General features: G+C 41.5%; 1 protein-coding gene across 5 annotated transcripts in view; it reads right to left on the bottom strand.

Annotated features, from left to right (window-relative positions):
• Positions 1 to 1,319: 1,319 nt before the first annotated feature.
• Positions 1,320 to 19,106, bottom strand: part of METTL6 (methyltransferase 6, methylcytidine) — a 19,431-nt gene continuing 1,644 nt past the window's right edge. For 2 of the 5 annotated variants that reach the window (XM_047876269.1, XM_047876267.1), the window contains exons 2-6: positions 18,294 to 18,668; positions 16,719 to 16,853; positions 11,196 to 11,366; positions 4,456 to 4,597; positions 1,343 to 2,568 (exon numbers count right to left, since the gene is read on the bottom strand). In XM_047876269.1, the coding sequence (XP_047732225.1) occupies positions 2,387 to 2,568; positions 4,456 to 4,597; positions 11,196 to 11,366; positions 16,719 to 16,853; positions 18,294 to 18,518 (855 nt within the window). In that variant the 5' untranslated portion in view covers positions 18,519 to 18,668 and the 3' untranslated portion in view covers positions 1,343 to 2,386. Of the gene's footprint in view, positions 2,569 to 4,455; positions 4,598 to 11,195; positions 11,367 to 16,718; positions 16,854 to 18,293; positions 18,669 to 19,106 lie in introns of all 5 variants that reach the window. The other 3 variants (XM_047876270.1, XM_047876266.1, XM_047876271.1) reach the window with 3 other exon arrangements.

Genomic DNA, 19,106 nt, shown 5'->3' with positions numbered 1-19,106 from the left:
AATGCCGTTAGTTTTGCTACTAAACTGTGGCTTTGCTTTCCTGGGTCCCTGGCGCCCAAAATGTGGAAAGCCCTGCTGCTCTACTGTCCTAACCTGCGGTGAAATGAGAAGAGGTTTGCCTGGGGAGAATCAACAGGAAGGCACAGAGGCAGTGGGACTGTAACCATGTTTTTATTATGCTTAGCCTTATTTTTGTTGTTTCTTAATCCAATCCATTAGCTCATGGCTAAAACTCTGATGGACTATGTCACCTCATTCATTTAAGTAGTATGTTTCATAGCCAACGTATTTTAAAGTTTTCATTTATAAGCAATCTCTATACACAATGTGGGGCTTGAACTCACAACCCCAAGATCCAAGAGTCACATATTCCACCAACTGAGCCAGCTAAGCGCCCCTACAACCAATGTATTTTAGAGTGGGGTAACTGAGAGGTTACCTATGTCATCAGGCCAACTTTAAATACTCCAAGTGAAAACTTTGCAGCCTTTCCTTTATGGGGTAGGACTTTGGGGCCATAACTGCTCCTGTTAGTCTTATTCATGGGTGTCCCCTCAGCCAACTACTAGTGAAGGTAGAGAGGCCTTTTCCTACAGCCAGGGTCCTTACTAGCCTGTTCAGCTTTCTTGAGAACATCACTCCTGTTTCTCGGCATATGATCCGCCTCGGACCAGCAACCTCCAGTAGGCGTGCTTCTCAGCAGCTATCCCCATTTTACAAATGAGGGTAAACGATGAGGTCACGATTCCAAGTGACTTCTGATAACAAAAGCCCACGCTTATCCTACGCCCTACACAGCTCCCTACTTTCTACTTTAAATACCCTGATTTTATTCAGCTCAGCCACGGAAATCCAAGCAGCACGAGTCATATCTCATGGAGGGAAGGACTTTTGTGGAAGGCGCGTCCTGGGGCTGAAGCTAGGAGTGGGGTTCACTCGGAGAAGGCTAGAGGAAGGAGCCCTGGACCGGAAGTGGGGACCCTGCGGCTGGTCGTGGCTCTCCTCTACCAGATGCTCTGGGGCCAGGCCTGACCCAAGATCTAGGAGAGGGCCCATGAGCCCTGCAATAGATCCATCTTTACTAGCTGATTAAAAGAAAGAAAGAAAGAAAAAAAAAAAAAAACACTGCAAGAGACAAACTCTGTACAATTCCTCATCGGTTTTGCTCTCACCTAGCAGAGCCATCTTTTAGCCCTCGAAAGAAAGGGAGAGAGTATATGAAGCAACAGACCAACAAGAGACCGGGGTTCCTCTTGCATCCCCTGCCCCATCCCCAGAAGCCCCTCCCAAGAAGTCAGGCCCAGAGGGCAGGATGCCAGCCAGCACTCTGCCTGAGCCCCCACGCCTGCCCCGCTTCTCTCCAGGAGCCAGGATTGATTCTAGTTGTACAGACCAGCTAGGACTATTATGCAGCCCATTCCCCACTGGGACCTCCCTCCTCAGATGTGGCAACGGTGAAAGGCCCTTAGCTTGCTGCAGGTGCAGACCACAGTCAACGTACTTTACACAAATGTTCTCATAGACAAACTCTCTGCAGAGGGGAAACCTGAAGGCTTATAGGATCTTTTGTTAGTGAGCCAACAGCGCTTGGATTTTATGTCATAGAGTGAAAGGCATTATTTGGAGATGCTTGGGAAACAGGTCAGCAGACTAATTTAAGGATTTCCCCATATCCCACTGCAACACTAGCTGTGTGATTTTGGCCATGTTGGTCAATCACTTCCCAAGCCACTGCTTCATATCCCAGTGGGGACTTGGGTCAGTCCATCCACCGTATTCCTGGAGAAACTGCATCGGGAAGATGGCCTTCCCCTCTCTCCCTGGGGCAGTGTGGCCAGGGCCTGGTTCAATTACAAAGGGTCTCAAGAATTAGGCAGGGAGCCATGGTGGGTTCTCGAGTCATAGCAAAAGCTGTATTTGTGAAACACTGGTCTTGAAGAGGCACATAAATGAAGCAGAGAAAAATGGGCAAATAGGAGACACTGGAAATAGAGAACAATCCTTCAGGCTAAAAATACATCTGGATGTGTTATTTCAGTCTATTTGGCCTCATTTTTCCACAGGGCTGTCTGACATGCTGCCTGGGGGCACACTTAGAGACTCGCAGTAGTGACGGCAAGGATCTCTTTAAGCGCTTATGCTTTTCCCTTCGTGGAATTTCAGCCAGACAGCCTGGCTGCACTACATTATACCATCAAACTTTCTTTACTTTTCAGGCCTGGAAATTTTATTTGCATTGTTGTAATATACACACACACTTGCTACCTTTTCATATAAAAATTATATATGCTCATTTTTAAAAAGTTAAAATATAAAAATATACAAAATAGAGTTACTTCAAACTTTCCTCTTCAAGGGGAGGCACAAATGTCAACCTTGTGAAAGGTCAGGACTTGTGACCCAGGCCCAGGGTCAAGGGTGTTGGGTTCTTAGGACACTTTCGGAATTTGCTCTGAAGAAAAACCCTCGGCACACACAGGCCTTCTTTTTTATTCACCGTCTCACGAAACACATATTCATTCACCACTTCTTCATAACCTGTGTCCATAAAGAGCTGAGCCAGGAATTCTGTAAGGAAGCAGATCAACAATGCTCATGGTCTTTTGTTTGTTTACTTATTTTTGAGAGAGAGACAGAGAGAGCGTGCAAACATAAGCAGGGGAAGGGCAGAGGGAGACACAGAATCTGAAGCAGGCTCCAGGCTCCAAGCTGTCAGCACAGAGCCCGATACGGGGCTCAAACTCACAAACCCTGAGATCATGACCTGAGCTGAAGTTGGAGGCTTAACTGAGCCGCCCAGGTGCCCTTGTGACGCTCATGGTCTTGATACTACGTTTGCTCTGAGGTGGTAAAGGGGGCGCGGGGGGGGGGGGGGCAGGGAGGAGGGTTTTGTTATTTTTCTAGTATAACAAAAACTCCAGTGCTAAAATTTAAAGAAGGTTTTGTTTTAGAAAGTAACACACTCCTACTTCTCATCTCACATCCAAATAGAAACCCCCAACTAAATAATTTCATCAGAAAAGTTTAAGGACAACCTGGAGTATGGCCACCTTGCCCTATTATTATGAATCCCCAAATACCAATGTCTGAGTAAAAAGAAACAATATTCAGAGTGGCTATATTCATATAAAGTCTTCATGTGTTCAGTTTGTTTGCACCAAGCACCTCACCTATCCTAACACGAAAGAGGAAATTCTGTAACCAGAGTGGCGGGGAAAATCCCTTTGTAGTGATATACCCTAAGGAAACTTTAACCCAAATAATACATCACTACATGTTCACTGAAACCAACTGAATGGCCGTGTAGTGAAAGTGAAGACCCTTAGAGCCCTGCTTCCGAGGACATGCTCTGAGGTACTCTGCAGACATCACTACATCTTCTCAATTATTTACAATTGAGATTTCAGTAAACAGGAGCATGAATATTTTTAACTTTCCCCTGATATTTTCTGGCTTTGCAGTTTTAATGGTAATCACTCATTTCTGATTTCCTTCTACATCCAAAAGAATACTTTAAGAAATACAAACGGTTGTAAAAATAGAGTTTAAGAAGGTAATTATTTTGTGGTCCAAATGATTAAGTAGGCTTAAAACTAATAGTTCAAAATATCTAGTATAAGACTGAAATAATGTTCGGGAGTTGGATGCTTTTCTTATCAAAATGACTTTTTAGGGGCCCCTGGGTGGCTCAGTCAGTTGGGTGGCCAATTTCAGCTCAGGTCACGATCTCGTGGTTTGTGAATTCGAGCCCCGCATCAGGCTCTGTGCTGACAGTGCAGAGCCTGGAGCCTGCTTCAGATTCTGTGTCTCCCTTTCTCTCTCTGCCCCTCCTCTGTGTGTGCTCTGTCTGTCTCTCAAAAATGAATAAATATTAAGGAGGAATTTTTAAAAAGTGACTTTTTAAAGACCCCTATAGTAAATTTGCATACTTAAAACCTTTATACAAAAAGGTTTCTTGCCTTTATAACCTGGGAAGGTAATCTCCAGGCATTATACTTGTCTTTTTTTTTTTTTTTAAGTTTATTTATTTGTTTTTAGTAACCTCCACACCCAGTGTGGGGCTTGAACTCACGACCCCCAAGATTAAGTCACATATGCTCTTCTGACTGAGCCAGCCTGGCGCCCCATCCTACCTGTTTTCTTTGTGACTGGACGAAGTGAGGATCCGCATTTGCCCTCCCCCTTTTCCAGCACATTTCCTGGTAGGGCAGCCACGTGGCATGTCAGAGCCTGTCCACTAACCTGGGCTCACTAACTAGACACTGTCACCAGAGGAGGCCTGTGAGCTCACCACGGCCAGGGCCGCGTCCCTGTCGTCCCAGGTGCTACGTGGTGCGCATCGGAGACTGTTCCAGCCGGGACCCTGTGCTATGTGCAGCCGCCCCCGCCTCCGGCCAGTACCCCAGTGATAATGCAAGCAAGTAAACAATTAAAGACAAATTCCATTAATCTTACCATCAGTAAAAAAATACGATCTGGTTCCGTCTTGTCTAGCATAAAAGTTTTCTCCAAGTTTGCTGCCAGCTTTAAACCTAAGCATGGCATGATCATACAGCCCATAGTCACGAAACAAGACACTTCTGCCTGGTTTTAATACCTATGAAACAAAAGCAGGTGGCACGTAACTCTGGGGAACCCAGGCAAATAAAACTTATTCAAATAAAATAAAATCTGATTGATTCAGGGATTAAAATACCTTACATTTGTGATAATTATGAAAGGAACCAGACTGAACCATCCATAGTTTGAAGGAAAAACAGCCTCCTAATCAAAGGTATAGCAAGACCTGCGGGGCCCCATGCATTAGAGGGATACTTCTTGAGCACCTACAAGGTCCAATGTCATATCAGTTAAAATGTTAATGACGTTAAATCAAAGTCTTATCTTAAGGCATGTTCTCCTGCCATTTTATCAGCCATCTCCTAGTATATGAACCTGAAGTCAAAGTGACCCTTTAAAAAAATATGTCCTTTTGGCTTCTTACTGATTCTAGCTGGCTTTCCTCATTTTAAGTCTCCGCTTGGGTTTCACTGTGCTACAATTATGCATAGCTTGCCCACCATGCTAATAACAGAGAACACTCGGCAGTTTATCAGACAGGAGGGAGGGAGAAAGGAGAGATTATCATCCTCGTGCAAGATGAGAAAATGGACACTACATAAGTGATTTATGCATGATTCACACCTCGGCCACTAAGTGGGGGATAGTCAAGACTCACATTTGGGTCAAAAGGCACCATATTGTAGAATCAGAGACACCTCTTAGCCCTGGAGGGGGATTGGGGGAAGAGTCATTCCAATTCCATTCACGCTGACAAGAAAAGCAAGGCTAAGGGGAGGAGGGGTAAGTATTTGAGTATTTGTCCTACATGTGCCTTATAACAGGTCCTTAGGCCAGTGCAGCAGTGTAGGGAAGGGGATCGTGGTCAGGCCCGGCTGGGAGTCCCTCACTAAAGTCTTTCAGAGACAGGTGTCACAGAGTAGGTGTCTCGAAAATTGGGAGTAGGCACTGGCAGGGTGTGGGTATTATAACTACCTCCATCTTATAAAGCAAATAGCACACGCTTTTCAAAATGACGAGAAAGTGGTATGTACTGTGACATTTCCTTTTTGTGTGAGAATTCTTTCAAAATGCATGAACGCTACTAAATAAGAGCGGACTTAAAAGGCATTAATTTTATTAAACCCTATTCTGTATTTTTTTTAAAGTAGGCTTCATGCCCAGCACAGAGCCCAACGCAAGGACTGAACTCACAGCCCTGAGATCAAGACCTGAGCGGAGATCAGGGTGCCTGGGTGGCTCAGTCAGTTAAGTGTTCGACTCCAGCTTGGGTCGTAATTTCACGGTTCGTGGGTTTGAGCCCCATGTCAGGCTATGTGCCGACAGTTTGGAGCCTGGACCCTCCTTGAGATTCTGTGTCTTCCTCTCTCTCTGCCCCTCTGCCCCCGCCACTGCCTCAAAAATAAATAAAACATTAAAAAAAAAAAAAAGAAAAGAAAAAAGGACCTGAGCTGAGATCAAGAGTTGGGCACTTAACCAACTGAGCCACCCCAGGCACCCCAATTAAACCTTATTCTGATTCATCACAACAATAAGATGATTTTTAAGACGTGACATATTAGACTTTTGATGCAGTTTGATGTATTTCCTCTTGAATAGGGGTATGAAAGACTGTCCCTAATACTTCCAAGTGAGCTGCAGTTTCCTCATTTAGTAAATTCTAATCAATGAGGGATGCATTCTAAATATCATCAGTAAAGAGCCTCTTCGGTAAAAACATCCTATCTTACTCTAGAACGCCAAGTTTTAAAAAAATGTGAATTGTGAAGAGAAAATTCTGAAAAATTTAGTTTATAGGAAAAAGGCTTATTCTTAATTGCAGAAGAAGGAAGGCTCCATGGGACAGTGGAAAGAACACTCAGGAATTTGGAAGTCTTGCTTCATATCCCAGTTCTTCCATAACTAGTTGAATAACCTTGAGCAAGTAATTTCATCCGTGTGTTTTCTTGTCTATAAAATAAAAAGTTCAATACTAATGCCTCCTTTGATCATAGCTAACAGGCATTTTTCACCATTACGTTCTTTCATTCTCTAAACAACTCCAAGAAGTAGGTTAAGGGTGGGGAGGAAGGGGAACGGGAGGTCTATTATAGCCACTTTTACGGCGAGCAAGGCTCAGAGTCAAAGTGACTTGTCTGAGATTTCAAGGAAAGTTGGTGGCACTGACAGACAAATATCCAGGTCTTCTGATGACAAATTTTGTCTATTTTTACTTCATTCTATTCCAAAACTGAGGGAATTCAACCTTAAGGTTGTCTTTCAGTTGAAACCTAGTTTTAAAAATTCTCAGTGTTAACATTCTACAGTAATTACATCTATCTTACCACAGCTTATTACTGTGGTTGTTCATGAAGGCCTCAGAGCTGCCCACCTTTGGGTCTTGTTGTCAGAGGCTGAGAGATTGCTTCTCCTTCTGTAATTTCAGATGAAGCACATGGTTTCAAATTAATGACTCAGGCACTACGTATGATGGCAGAGAGATCGCAATCTGCTACTGTTGTGAACTCATTCCACATCAGCTGAAAAAAGAATTCTATTGGGGGTAAAAATAGAAAGGACTGCTGAAACGGAATTTGTTACCAAAGAAAGGTTACAACAGGGGCCAGGTGTGGACTGAGACAGCTCAGCTGGATAATAATAAAAAAATTTCATTACTGTTAAAATATAATATACTGTATGTTTCCACTAAAATTTTTCTAAATAGTTTTTACCCTGAGAGAGAGAGAGAGAGAGAGACAGCGCGAGTGGGGAGGCAGAAAATTCCATTAATTTTATTAAATCCTATTCTGCGCTGGTAGCATGGAGCCTGACGCGGGGCTCAAAGTCACGAAACGGCGAGATCGTGACCTGAGCTGAAACCAAGAGCTGGACGCTGAACCGACTGAGCCACCCAGGCGCCCCTGTATGTTTCTATTTAAGTCAAGAATAGGCATACCCTCAACAATACTTGGCTTTGTCAGACTTCTTTAATTTGGTTAACCTAGCGGTATCTCATTGGGGTTTTATTTTACATTTCCTGGGTTACTGAGATAATCTTTTCATATGTGTGTTCTCTTCAATAAAACGACTACTCACATCTGCCCATTTTTCTATTAATTTGCTTGTACTTTTTTCACAGGAATTTCTCACGTATTCTGGGTACTAATCTTTGAACAGTTTATAGACTTTAACTCACTTTTCCAAAGTTGTTGGTTTTTTTTCTTTGTATTATATTGTCTTTTGAAGAACAGAAATTCCTACTTTTGTTATAATCATCTTTATGCTTAGAATGCTTTGAGTCATCTTTTGAAAAAACTCCACACTGTGAGGTCATAGAGATTTTTTCCTGTATTTTCTTCTGAAAGGCTTAATTTTTTGTCTTTTTCACTTAAGTCTTTAATTCACCTGAGAATGATTTTTGTATAGGATGTGAAGGAAAAGTACAATCATTCTTTCCTACATGGACACCCAGTGGTCCCAGCATCACTTACTGAACAGTCCCTATTTTTCTAGTGATCTTCATTGTCACTTCTACCATACATCAAATTCCCATGTATGCATGGATCTGTGTTTAAGCTATCACATTCAAGTTGTCCCTCTGCTAACATCATTCTATCTTAATTACTGTAGCAGTAAGAAGTCTTTTCATCTGGTAGGGTACAGATTTCCCCCGTTTTGTTTTTCTTCAGAAGTGTTTTGATCTTTGTTCTTTCATGTAAACTTAGAACCACCTTGTCAATTTGCTCAAAAAAACAAACAAAAAAACCCTACCCAAAACCTCCAATCTATCAAACGACAACAAAAAATTAAATGTATAGGGGGCACGTGGGTGGCTTAGCCAATTAAGCCTCCGACTCTTGGTTTCAGTTCAGGTCATGATCTCATGGTGTGTGGGTTTGAGCCCTACATCAGGCTCTGTACTGACAGTGCGGAGCCCGCTTGGGATTCTCTCTCTCCCTTTTTCAAAATAAATAAATACACACAAAAATTTTTTTTAAAAAATTAAGAAAATAAAATGTGTAATATTAAATGGAAAAGTAAGATTGCACAATGCATGTTACTCTTCATTAGGTGTGAATACCTCTGTGACATTAAGCAGAGTACATTCATCTTACACTTTTAGAGTCTTAATATATTCTAATTAGACAATTACATTATTTGCAAATGAGTTTTGTCTTCCATCCCTATTTTTCCCCCATCTTTTATTTTCTTTCTTGTCTTTTTGAGCTGATTAGGACCACCAGGATAATGCTGAAAAGCAAAACTGATAGTAGGCACTCTCGCCCCATCGAGTTCCAGATGCTCTTTATTCTGTCCCCAACTCCTACTTCTCTCCAATCCCTGAAACCTTTCATCAGTGAAATCACTAGTATCCACCTCTTCTCAATGTTCCTTTCACATCCTGGTGCTAACAGACTGTTCCTGAGGACACTGTTTTCCCTGCAACCTCTCAAGTCATGGCTGTTTTCTCTCCTCACCTTTGTACCACTGGGCTTAGAGATGAGGCTGGCGCCCTCCATGCTTCTCATTGCTACTTTCTCATGTATTCTCTTTCCTCCCTAAAATCCCTAGCTCTGAATCTCTTGTCATCAGATTATATCATCTGCTATCCCTTAATATTACTGTCATCTATTAGTGCCAGGGTCATTTCCCTGTTTCAGGATGAATGTTTCTGATTTATTCTCCTCTCCTTAATACTACCCTATTCTTAGTTCAGAGTAATTTCAATATATGTGGATTATCCCTCCAAATATACTGGCCTCTTAATGACTTGAACTTTTCCAAGGTCTTACCCTTCTAAACCACTCACTCCCATGGTAACGTCCTGAAGTCTTGTCAACACTAAAAAGCATAACCCCTCCGGTCTCTCAGTGTCATACAAGTCACCTTGGTCATTCCCCCCTGCCCCATCTTTCCAGCTCTCTCTACTTCCCCATCTTTCATCATCCTTTGTCCTCACCTGGACCTTCAAATCAGGTGATCCTACCATCTTTTCCCTGATGCCCTCTCTTCCCTCTTTACTCAGCTTCAGTTCCATGCCCATTTGTGGATATATGCTGGGTCTCATCTGCTCAGATACCAGGGGCAGGGAAAGGGGAAGTAAGGAGAATAACCTTACAAAACCTCACGAGCAGAGAGCTGAAACCACCGTGGCAATATCTGAATTTCTTAAAATGTTGTTTTAAGTGAGAATAATTACTCCCTAAAAGGTTTCCAGTGTCTTGAAATTTGTTTTGCTACTTAAAAAACATTTAAAACGCCTCCTTTTTCAACTTGCTGAATGTTCTTCTCTCCCTTTTATAAAGCAGACTGACTGAGGCCTCTGACTCACTGAACAGGTGAGGCTTAACAGGCTTTCCAGATTGTGTGCCCTTGCCATTTAGTGGCCCCCAGGTGACCTGCATGCTTACCACTGGTCACTTGTGTTGGTTCCCAAACTTACTTACACCAGCTGTACTTAGATTTAGAATTATATATGAATATATAAACAACGCAATGCAAGTGAAGAGCATTTTTATTTTCTCTGAAAAGTACACTGAAACTTTTGGAAAGACTTGATAGAGAAGCACTGAACTGCTGTTAGACATGGGAGAATCAAAGGTAAGTCTAGGTTAAAAACATAAAAAAATTTGCCCTTGCGTTAAGTTTCCAATCATTTTTAAGTCTTTGCTCCACTTTTAAAGAAGCCAGAACTCTACTATGCTACTATGTATGTGGTTCATTAAGATGGTAAGAAAAATGGCAAAGAGCCCCATACTCAAAAGAAAGGGCCGTGGCTCTACATCAAAAGAATGATAAAAGAATATTAACATATTTTAAGTCATAATAAAATGTTTAAGGTAAGAATGTACCTTTTTCATGATTTTTTGATTTAGTTGATCTTTAACCAACATTGTTGCCACAGATAAGAGAGCTTCTACCGTAGTTTACAAAGCAGCCTCATTCATGATCTCACCTGCATCTCACAATAACCCTAACAGACACCCCCATTTTACAGCCAAGGACACTGAAGCCCACAGAAGGAAGATGACGTGATTTGTCTTGAGTCACATGACTTAAGAGTGATGCTTTACTTCCTGAGTGCTACAGCAGCCTCCTGATGGCCAGAGCAGTTTGGGTTCTCCTCATTCTGGCAACAATGATGATAGTGACAACAATGGCGGATTTTTGAAGAGCACCTACCACCTTCTAGGCATTGTGCTAAGCACTTTATACATATTGTGTGTATTTCATCTCAGTATCTCAGTATTACATAGGTAATGAAACTGAGGCTCAGGGAGGTAAAGAAACTTGCCTAAGCAGGGAAGCCGGGTATCGTCTCTAGGCACTCTGATGCCGGACTACGTTCTTGACCCCGAACCATATCTTCTTCTCCTTTTCCAGCAGGGACTATCTGCATGTTATTCCATGCACAGAGCCCAGATAACTACAAAATCATCCTCGCTCCAAAGCTGGCCAAACTGAAGAGCAGTGATGGCTACCAGACAAACCAGAATTCAAACTGAATGTTTTATGTAGGAGAACCCCTTCGATACACTGACTGCATGGCCTACACATAGTGAGAACGAGGGGGCTTTGTGAACTAGACATGAGCCTCAGAGGGGAGGTAAGCAAAAAGATCAGGACATCCAACCTCCAGGCTCCAAATTACTAACCTGGTAAATGTTTTGTAAGACAAGGTGCATCTTATCAGGGTGAACAGCAGAGAGGACAAATATCAACATGACAACATCCACAGACTCTGGGGGCACATGTTCCAGAAGGTCATCTTTGGTTAGATCACACTGGAACACCTTGCATCTTTCTGTGTCATATAAAGGATTTTGCTAGAGAAGGGAGAAAAAGAAAAGAATTTTAATGCGACACCCATGTGGACACACAGAGAAAAATACAGCATCAAAAGGAGATCCGATGGAAAATGGATCTATTTCCACTTGTGCACTGCTACACAAAAATCACAGATCACTTTGTTACTGGGTAAAACTGACTAATGTGCCATTTGCACGCTAATGCATGTAGCATTTGCTGTTACTAGGAGGGGCAAGATTTCATTTTAACAAATCATCTTTAACTGAGGATAGAACACTGAGGAGGTATCACATGTTCAAAGCTGCGCATTCTAGAAGCATAGATTTCTAGAGGGATAAGTCAAAACTGACCCATGCTTCCTTAATCCTCCTTTGAAATCACCCATTACAAGCCTAAATCCTCTGAGAAGTCCTTCCCAATCCACTCATGGAGATGCTCCCACAGTTCTGCATATTTTCCCTTGAGACAGCAAGCCAAACAAACCAAATTTCTTCTTCTTCCCCGCCCCACCCCCACTTTTTTTTTTTTTTAAACAAGTGTGTTCCTGTACATTTTGAATGGGGGGTTTAAGAGCATTATCAAAAAAAATACATATAATACTCATAAATATAAGAGTATCATAAAGTCTAAGATCTTATAAGAGCATTATAAAAAAATAGCAAACCTTTCTTTAAGAAAAAAATTTTTTAATGTTTTTTTTTGAGAGAGACAGAGAGAATGTGAGTGGGTTAGGGGCAGAGAGAGGGAGACACAGAAGCAGAAGCAGGCTCCAGGCTCTGAGCTGTCAGCACAGACCTGACGTGGGGCTCGAACTCACAAGCTGTGAGATCATGACCTGAGCCAAAGTCGGAGGCTCAACCGACTGAGCCACCCAGGCGCCCCACAAACCTTTCTTTAACGTAAATAAGGACTCGAATAAATACAAAGTTCTTGGATGGGAAGATTCAATATTGAAAAGACGTCAATTCTACCTATAAATCTGCTTCTAAATCCAATGCAATCTCAATAGAATCCCAATAGATTTCTAGAAACTTGACACAAAGGCAAATTTGATTCACCTGGAAGCAAAAATCTTTAGGAATAGCCAAGCCAATTTTTAAACTGAAGAACAATGAAGGAGGAGGTACACCACTGGACTTCAAAACATACTACAAAATGCAGTACTGAAACAATGAAGTTTGAGAATGGGGACAAATAGACTACGAAGACAGATCAGAGTCCCCAAAACAGACCCACGTATATAGGGGAATTTAGTATCGCGTATGACAAAAGACAAGTGACAAAGATGACATATCAAAAAAGGTAGACAATAAAAGTGACAATTATCAGGGAAGAAAAATGAATTTTCTCATTCAACTTATTGTGTTAGAACAACTAGCTATACACTTGTGCTAAAGGACAATTGGTTACCCAGGTGACTTAAAGGTTCTGGTTTCAGTTCAAAGACGTGCAGTAGTATAAAAATGCAGCTCCCATCCTTACAATAAGAAAAAAGATGGACAGACAGCCAAGTAATGGCTTTTTTTGTGAACCCATCAAAGAATAGAGGCCAACGAACCAGCAGCCATCCCCCAACCTGGAGACAGATAAGTGCCTTCAGGGAGAGACAGGACCGAAGCATTTGCTTACCTGAGGCAGAAACCCCCAAACTGGAAAGATAAAACTAGAAATTTGACAAACTGCTGTAGACTGAGTGCGGATGTTATAGCGTGAAGCCTCTGGGCCTCTGGGGGTGGAAGTAACAGGAACACTCCCATCTTTTTATAGGTGTTTCTTCCAAGAACATCATGGGGCTCTCACAGAGAAGATGGTGCTCCATCTAGTACTGGACTTTCTCATCTCCTTTAAGGAAGAAAAGATTCAAACTACAGGGGAAAGGTCTCCTGAAGCCTGCAGCCTTAGGGTACTAGCGAAATACCACTGCCAAGAGGGGAGGAAACTGCTCTGCCCAGACCCATTCTTAATTTTTTTTTTTTAAGTTTATTTTTTTAGTAATCTCCACACCCAATGTAGGGCTTGAACTCACAACCCTAACATCAAGAGTTGCATGCTCTTCGGACTGAGCCAGCACCCCCCCAGACCTAGTCTTTTTTTTTTTTTTTTTTTGGTGGAGGTGCTGGGGATTGATAGACCTAGTCTTGATCTGAAGGGAGAATGGCCTCAAGACCATCGAGGAGGACACCAGGTAGATACTGAGGGACGAAAGGGAGAGGAAAGCTCTAGTCCTAGAGTGCAGACACACTTGTGAAGGCCACACCCCTGAGACACAGGCCCACTCTACAGTTCAAAAACTGAGAATCAGAACATTAGATGACAATCCCTTCTCCCACACCTTACCAAGTCTCCAGTGGTAATAACAACAGTGGATTGCAGCTGGGAAAGTTGTAAGAGAGAATCTTTACGAGGAACAGTATGAAGAGCAGACCCAAAGCCAAAAGGGGTGACATAAACCAAGTCACCAGAGGACTCTGAAGTCTCTGGTGGCCATAGCAACGATAAACCTCACAGGTAACTATAACAATAACAGAGTTCAAACACAGCTCAACTCCTGTCTAGATTATTACAAATCCTTATGACCTCAGTATCCATAGCCCTACATAACATACCTGACTTTCAGTGAAAAAAAAAGTACAAGGCATACCAAATGGCAAGAAAAAATAGTCTGAAGAGACCAAGTAATCATCAGAACCAGACTCAAATATGACACAGACATAGGAACTAGAAGTTTGGGCATTTAAAATAACTGTGATTAATAAGTGAAAGACTCTAATGAAAAACATAGACAAAGTTTCAGATCAAATAGGTAATTTCAGCAGAGAAATAGAAACTACAAAAACAATCAACTAGACGAACTAAAAACCAAAAACACAGCAACAAATATGAAGAATGCTTTTGAAAGGCTCATCAACAGGAACATTTACTACCTAAGGAGTCCATAAACTTGAAGATAGGATGAAAGAAATTATACAAACTGAAAATGCAAAGAGAAAAAAAGTTAAGAAAGCAAACCACCATCCAAGAAAACAAACCGCCATACAATAGCAAATGGTATAATACACACGCCATTAGAATCTCAGAAGAGAGAACAGAGCTGAAGAAATATTTGAAGAAATAAGGGCCAAAATTTTTCCAGATTAAAAAACATGATAACCAAAGCTTTAAAACTATGTAGAAGATTAGAGGACTCTTAAACAAGACTTAAGACCTTAGAGCCTTGAAAACATTAATAAATTTGCACATAGTTTAAATCCTGCTGAAAGACAAACCATAAAGCAATGCTAAATAAACTAGAAATGTTTGTAAAAAACGAAACAGAATATCCAGAATATACTCTAAAGATAAAGAAATGACAGAAAAATGAGCAAAGGTTATGAACGGACAATTCATAGTATAATACAAGCTCCACCTGAGGGATTTTTTTTGTGTTTTGTCACTACTTAGTCCCAGTGCGTAGAACAGTGACTGGCACATACTAGGCTCTCGATAAATACATGTGGAATAAAGAAACTCACAATCAGAAGAAAAACTAATGCTTATTTACATATATAAGGGGTAAACAAACTAAAATATGGAGTATTACTTTTTGTCCATAAGATTAGAAGATATAAAAAAGACTGATATCAAATGTTGAGGATATAGACAGAATAGGAGCTATATATTAAAATTTATATATTAAATTAAAAAATATACATCAAATATTAAAATTTAAATGTGTGTACTGTTTCTCCAAGGAATTCTTCCATCACCAAAGAGAAAAATGCACACACGTGTTTTGGGGAGTGGCACATAGTGCCACATTAACCCTATTTGTAAGAGTAAAAAATCAGAAATAATTTAAACAAACAGCAACAGGGTAACTGTTAAAGTACAGTATATCCATTCTGTGGAATACTACAACAGCTAAGTAAGTACAGTAGACCTGTATGTACTAAGACAAAAAAAACCAAAGTACAAGATAGGATGTGGAGTGAAGAAAGCAAGTTATAGTACAATGTGATACCGCTATTAAAAAAAACTTCTAAAGGATGGTACAACTGTAAAAGGTTCATGGAAAGTTAGATGTTTGCCCAAGTATCCCCACATATTTGTTAATAGCAAAAGGTAAATACTTGTACCCCTTAGGAAGGTACTTTTTAGGTGGGAATTAGGTAGTTATTACCTTAACCCAGAGATCAAAACTAAAGCTAGCATTACCAGACATTAATGCCTCCTGACAGGATGCAGTATCAAAGATACAACATCACTTATTACAGTATTTTTGCCACAAATATTTTACCTGGTTTAAATCTAACTTCTAGTTTACAGTAAAGGAAATACAGAGGATAAAGGAACAAGTTGAACAATGATATGAATAAACAGTCAGACCAATATGGAATGTGGGACCGAATTATAGAAAATGGCTTGCTCTTCAAAAGCTCAATGCCAGGGGCACCTGGGTGGCTCAGTCGGTTGAGCGTCCAACTTCAGCTCAGGTCATGATCTCATGGTTTGTGGGTTTGAGCCCCATGTTGGGCTCTGTGCTGACAGCTCAGAGCCTGCTTCAGATTCTGTGTCTCCCTCTCTCTCTGCCCCTCCCCCGCTCATACTCTTTCTCTGTCTCAAAAATAAACATAAAAAAAAATTAAAGAGAAAAAAAAAAGCTCAAAGCCAGTGGGGAAAAGGTCAAGGGGAAAGGCAGCGATGTTTTAGGCTAAGGAGATTTAAGGTACATTAAGAAGTACAAGATTTAGTCCTCGATTAAATACATCTATAAAAGACACTTGGGACTACTTGGGTAAATCTAAACCCATTCTGAGTATTAATGACATTAGGAGATTACAGTTCATGTATTGTGCCATGCAGAAAAAGTCCGTATTTTTTGAATATGTATGCAGACATATTTGAGATGGAAGTGTCTTGACATCTATACTTTAAAATAGTTGAGCAAAGAAAAAAGTCTATAAAGCAAATGTACAAAATTCTGGCAATCATTCAATTTAGGTAGAAGCATATGGGTATCATTTTGGTAGTTCTTTCTACTTTTCTGAATAGAGCTGTATTTCTTTTCTTTTTTTTTAATTTTAGAAACAGAGCATGAGCAGAGGAGAGGTGCAGAGCCCCAATGCAGGGCTCAATCCCACAATCCTGGGATCATGACCTGAGCTGAAATCAAGAGTCAGATGCTCGACTGACTGAGCCATGCAGGTACCCCAAAGCTGTGTTTCTGTATGTATGATACAGGTATTTAAACAGGAAAAACACATTCATGGTGGTCATAGCTGGTTAGCTTCAAAGAGAGAACTGGAATTAATAAGCAAATGGGCAGAGAGGGCAGGTCAAAGAAATCTAAGAAAACAGTAACATAACAGAAACATGGACAAGGCACCAACCTTGACATACTCAACTGCTCTTGGAGAAAAGTCACAGGCATAGGCAAAGATATTCAGATCTTCTTCTAAAAGCGGGAATAAACAGTTCCCAACACCACAGCCAGCTTCAAGCACAGTCAATTTTTGATCTTCAAACTGGGGAAAGAGATGCAAAGTCGTTTGCATCATCGAGAAACAAACCAAACTACAACATGTCTCCGAACAGGAGAAGCAAGGTTTCTGCCCCCATGGGGCAGACAGTAAACAAGTGAACTGAGAACCTAAAGCTAATACTGATACCTTGCTTGTCGCCCAACACTGGGCAGCTTAGTATAAAGAAAACACAGCAGGGGCACCTGGGTGGCTCGGTGGATTAAGCATCCCTCCCCCCCTTTCTTTTTTAATGTTTTATTTTTTTGAGAGAGAGGGTGAGCAGGAGCCAGGAAGGCGCAGAGAGAGAGGGGAACAGAAGATGCAAAGTGGGCTCTGCAAAGACTGCAGAGAGCCTGATGTGGGGCTGGAACCCACCAACTCTCGATCATGACCTGAGTTGACGTCGAGTGCTCAACCAACTGAGCCACCCAAGCACCCCACAGCATCCGACTCTTGATTTCTTTTCTTTTCTTTTTTTTTTTTAACATATGAAATTTATTGTCACATTGGTTTCCATACAACACCCAGTGCTCATCCCAAAAGATGCCCTCTTCAATACCCATCACCTACCCTTCCCTCCCTCCCACCCCCCATCAACCCTCAGTTTGTTCTCAGTTTTTAAGAGTCTCTTATGCTTTGGCTCTCTCCCTCTCTAACCTCTTTTTTTTTTGCCCCTCCCCCATGGACTTCTGTTAAGTTTCTCAGGATCCACATAAGAATGAACACATATGGTATCTGTCTTTCTCTGTATGGCTTATTTCACTTAGCATCACACTCTCCAGTTCCATCCACGTTGCTACAAAAGGCCATATTTCATTCTTTCTCATTGCCACATAGTACTCCATTGTGTATATAAACCACACCGACTCTTGATTTCAAGAGTCTCATGGTGGTGAGATCAAGCCCAGAGATGGGCTCCATGCTGAGCATGGTGTCTCCTTGGGATTCTCTCTCTCTCTCAAATAAATAAACATTAAAAAAAAAGAAGAAAACACAGGATAATAGCTAAAATAACAGGCTCTGGGACGAAACTGCTTGCACTCAAATCTGGACTTCTTCCCTCACCATGTTCTATCATTAGACAACTCTCTTAAAAGAGCTTTGTGCCCCGTTTTACCTGCAAGTAGGGATAACAATGATGCCTACTTCACACTGTTTTTGTAGGGCTTAAATTACACAACACGTAGAGTTCTAGAAAAGGGCCGTGGTAAAGTGTTTATCGTCTTTATTATGAATCTGAATCTGTCACTGAAGTCACCCAGTATGAATTCACTATTTATGACTTTCAGACTGGCTTTAAGAAACAGAAAATGCCCTCGAAAGCTCTCTTTCCTACATACAACCCAGGACCTACTAAATCCACTGGAGACCCATAGGAAGGCAATAAACACTCCTCTTCACATTTGAAATGAAAAACTCAAACAAGGTTCAATATTAGTTTACCTCTCTACATGATCTGAGTTCCTCAAACTCTCTGGTGGTCCAGTGTCTATCTTTGAAGAAGTTAGTGCTATTTCTTTTGTAAAAAAGGTCCCAGTTCTTCTGAGCCTCTTTTTCCAGTTTTTGCTGTTTAAAATCAGACATTAAAGCCTGGTCTCTTTTCAATTTCTCCTCTTCTTCAGCGCTGAGAATTCTTGCCTGCAGCCCTTTCCTTTGCAAAGAAGCCATCCCATAAGTTGATGGTAATGTATTTAACACTGCTGAAGATTCCCCAACCCTGAATAACCTGAGTAATCCAAGCTGATACTGCAGACATAGGAAGGATTTTTCCAAATGTGGTTCTTCACGTTGGGCTCAAGCCTCGGGCAGCACTGGGTGCTTTGCAGGAAAAAGGAGATTCCGGTTAGTGGTTCTAGGACAGTTTTTAAGACGCTGGTTAGTCGCTTTAGAACGGTTCTTTCACCAAATAGTTCAACTCACCACATACTAGATGCTGAGTCAACACAAAAACCCTGCCCACTCTACAAGAGGTCGGTCAGAAAGAAGCCCAAGACACAATCCCTACCTTCAGAGGGCTTACATTCCGTGGCCAGGGCTCTCACGCACCAAACTCTAGTTCAAACCAGAACAAGTTAACTATTAGAATAATAAATCGGTTTAGGGACGCCTGGGTGACTTGGTCCGTTAGGCGTCCCACTTCAGCTCAGGTCATGATCTTGCAGTTTGTGAGTTCCAGCCCTGGGTCGGGCTCGGTGCTGACAGCCCAGAGCCTGGAGCCTGCTTGGGATTCTGTGTCTCCCTCTCTCTCTCTCCCTC

This window comes from Prionailurus viverrinus, chromosome C2, assembly GCF_022837055.1.
Source record: "Prionailurus viverrinus isolate Anna chromosome C2, UM_Priviv_1.0, whole genome shotgun sequence".
Taxonomy (NCBI): domain Eukaryota; kingdom Metazoa; phylum Chordata; class Mammalia; order Carnivora; family Felidae; genus Prionailurus; species Prionailurus viverrinus.
Note: the sequence above shows the minus strand (reverse complement) of the source record. Positions and strands in the feature narration are given on the sequence as shown.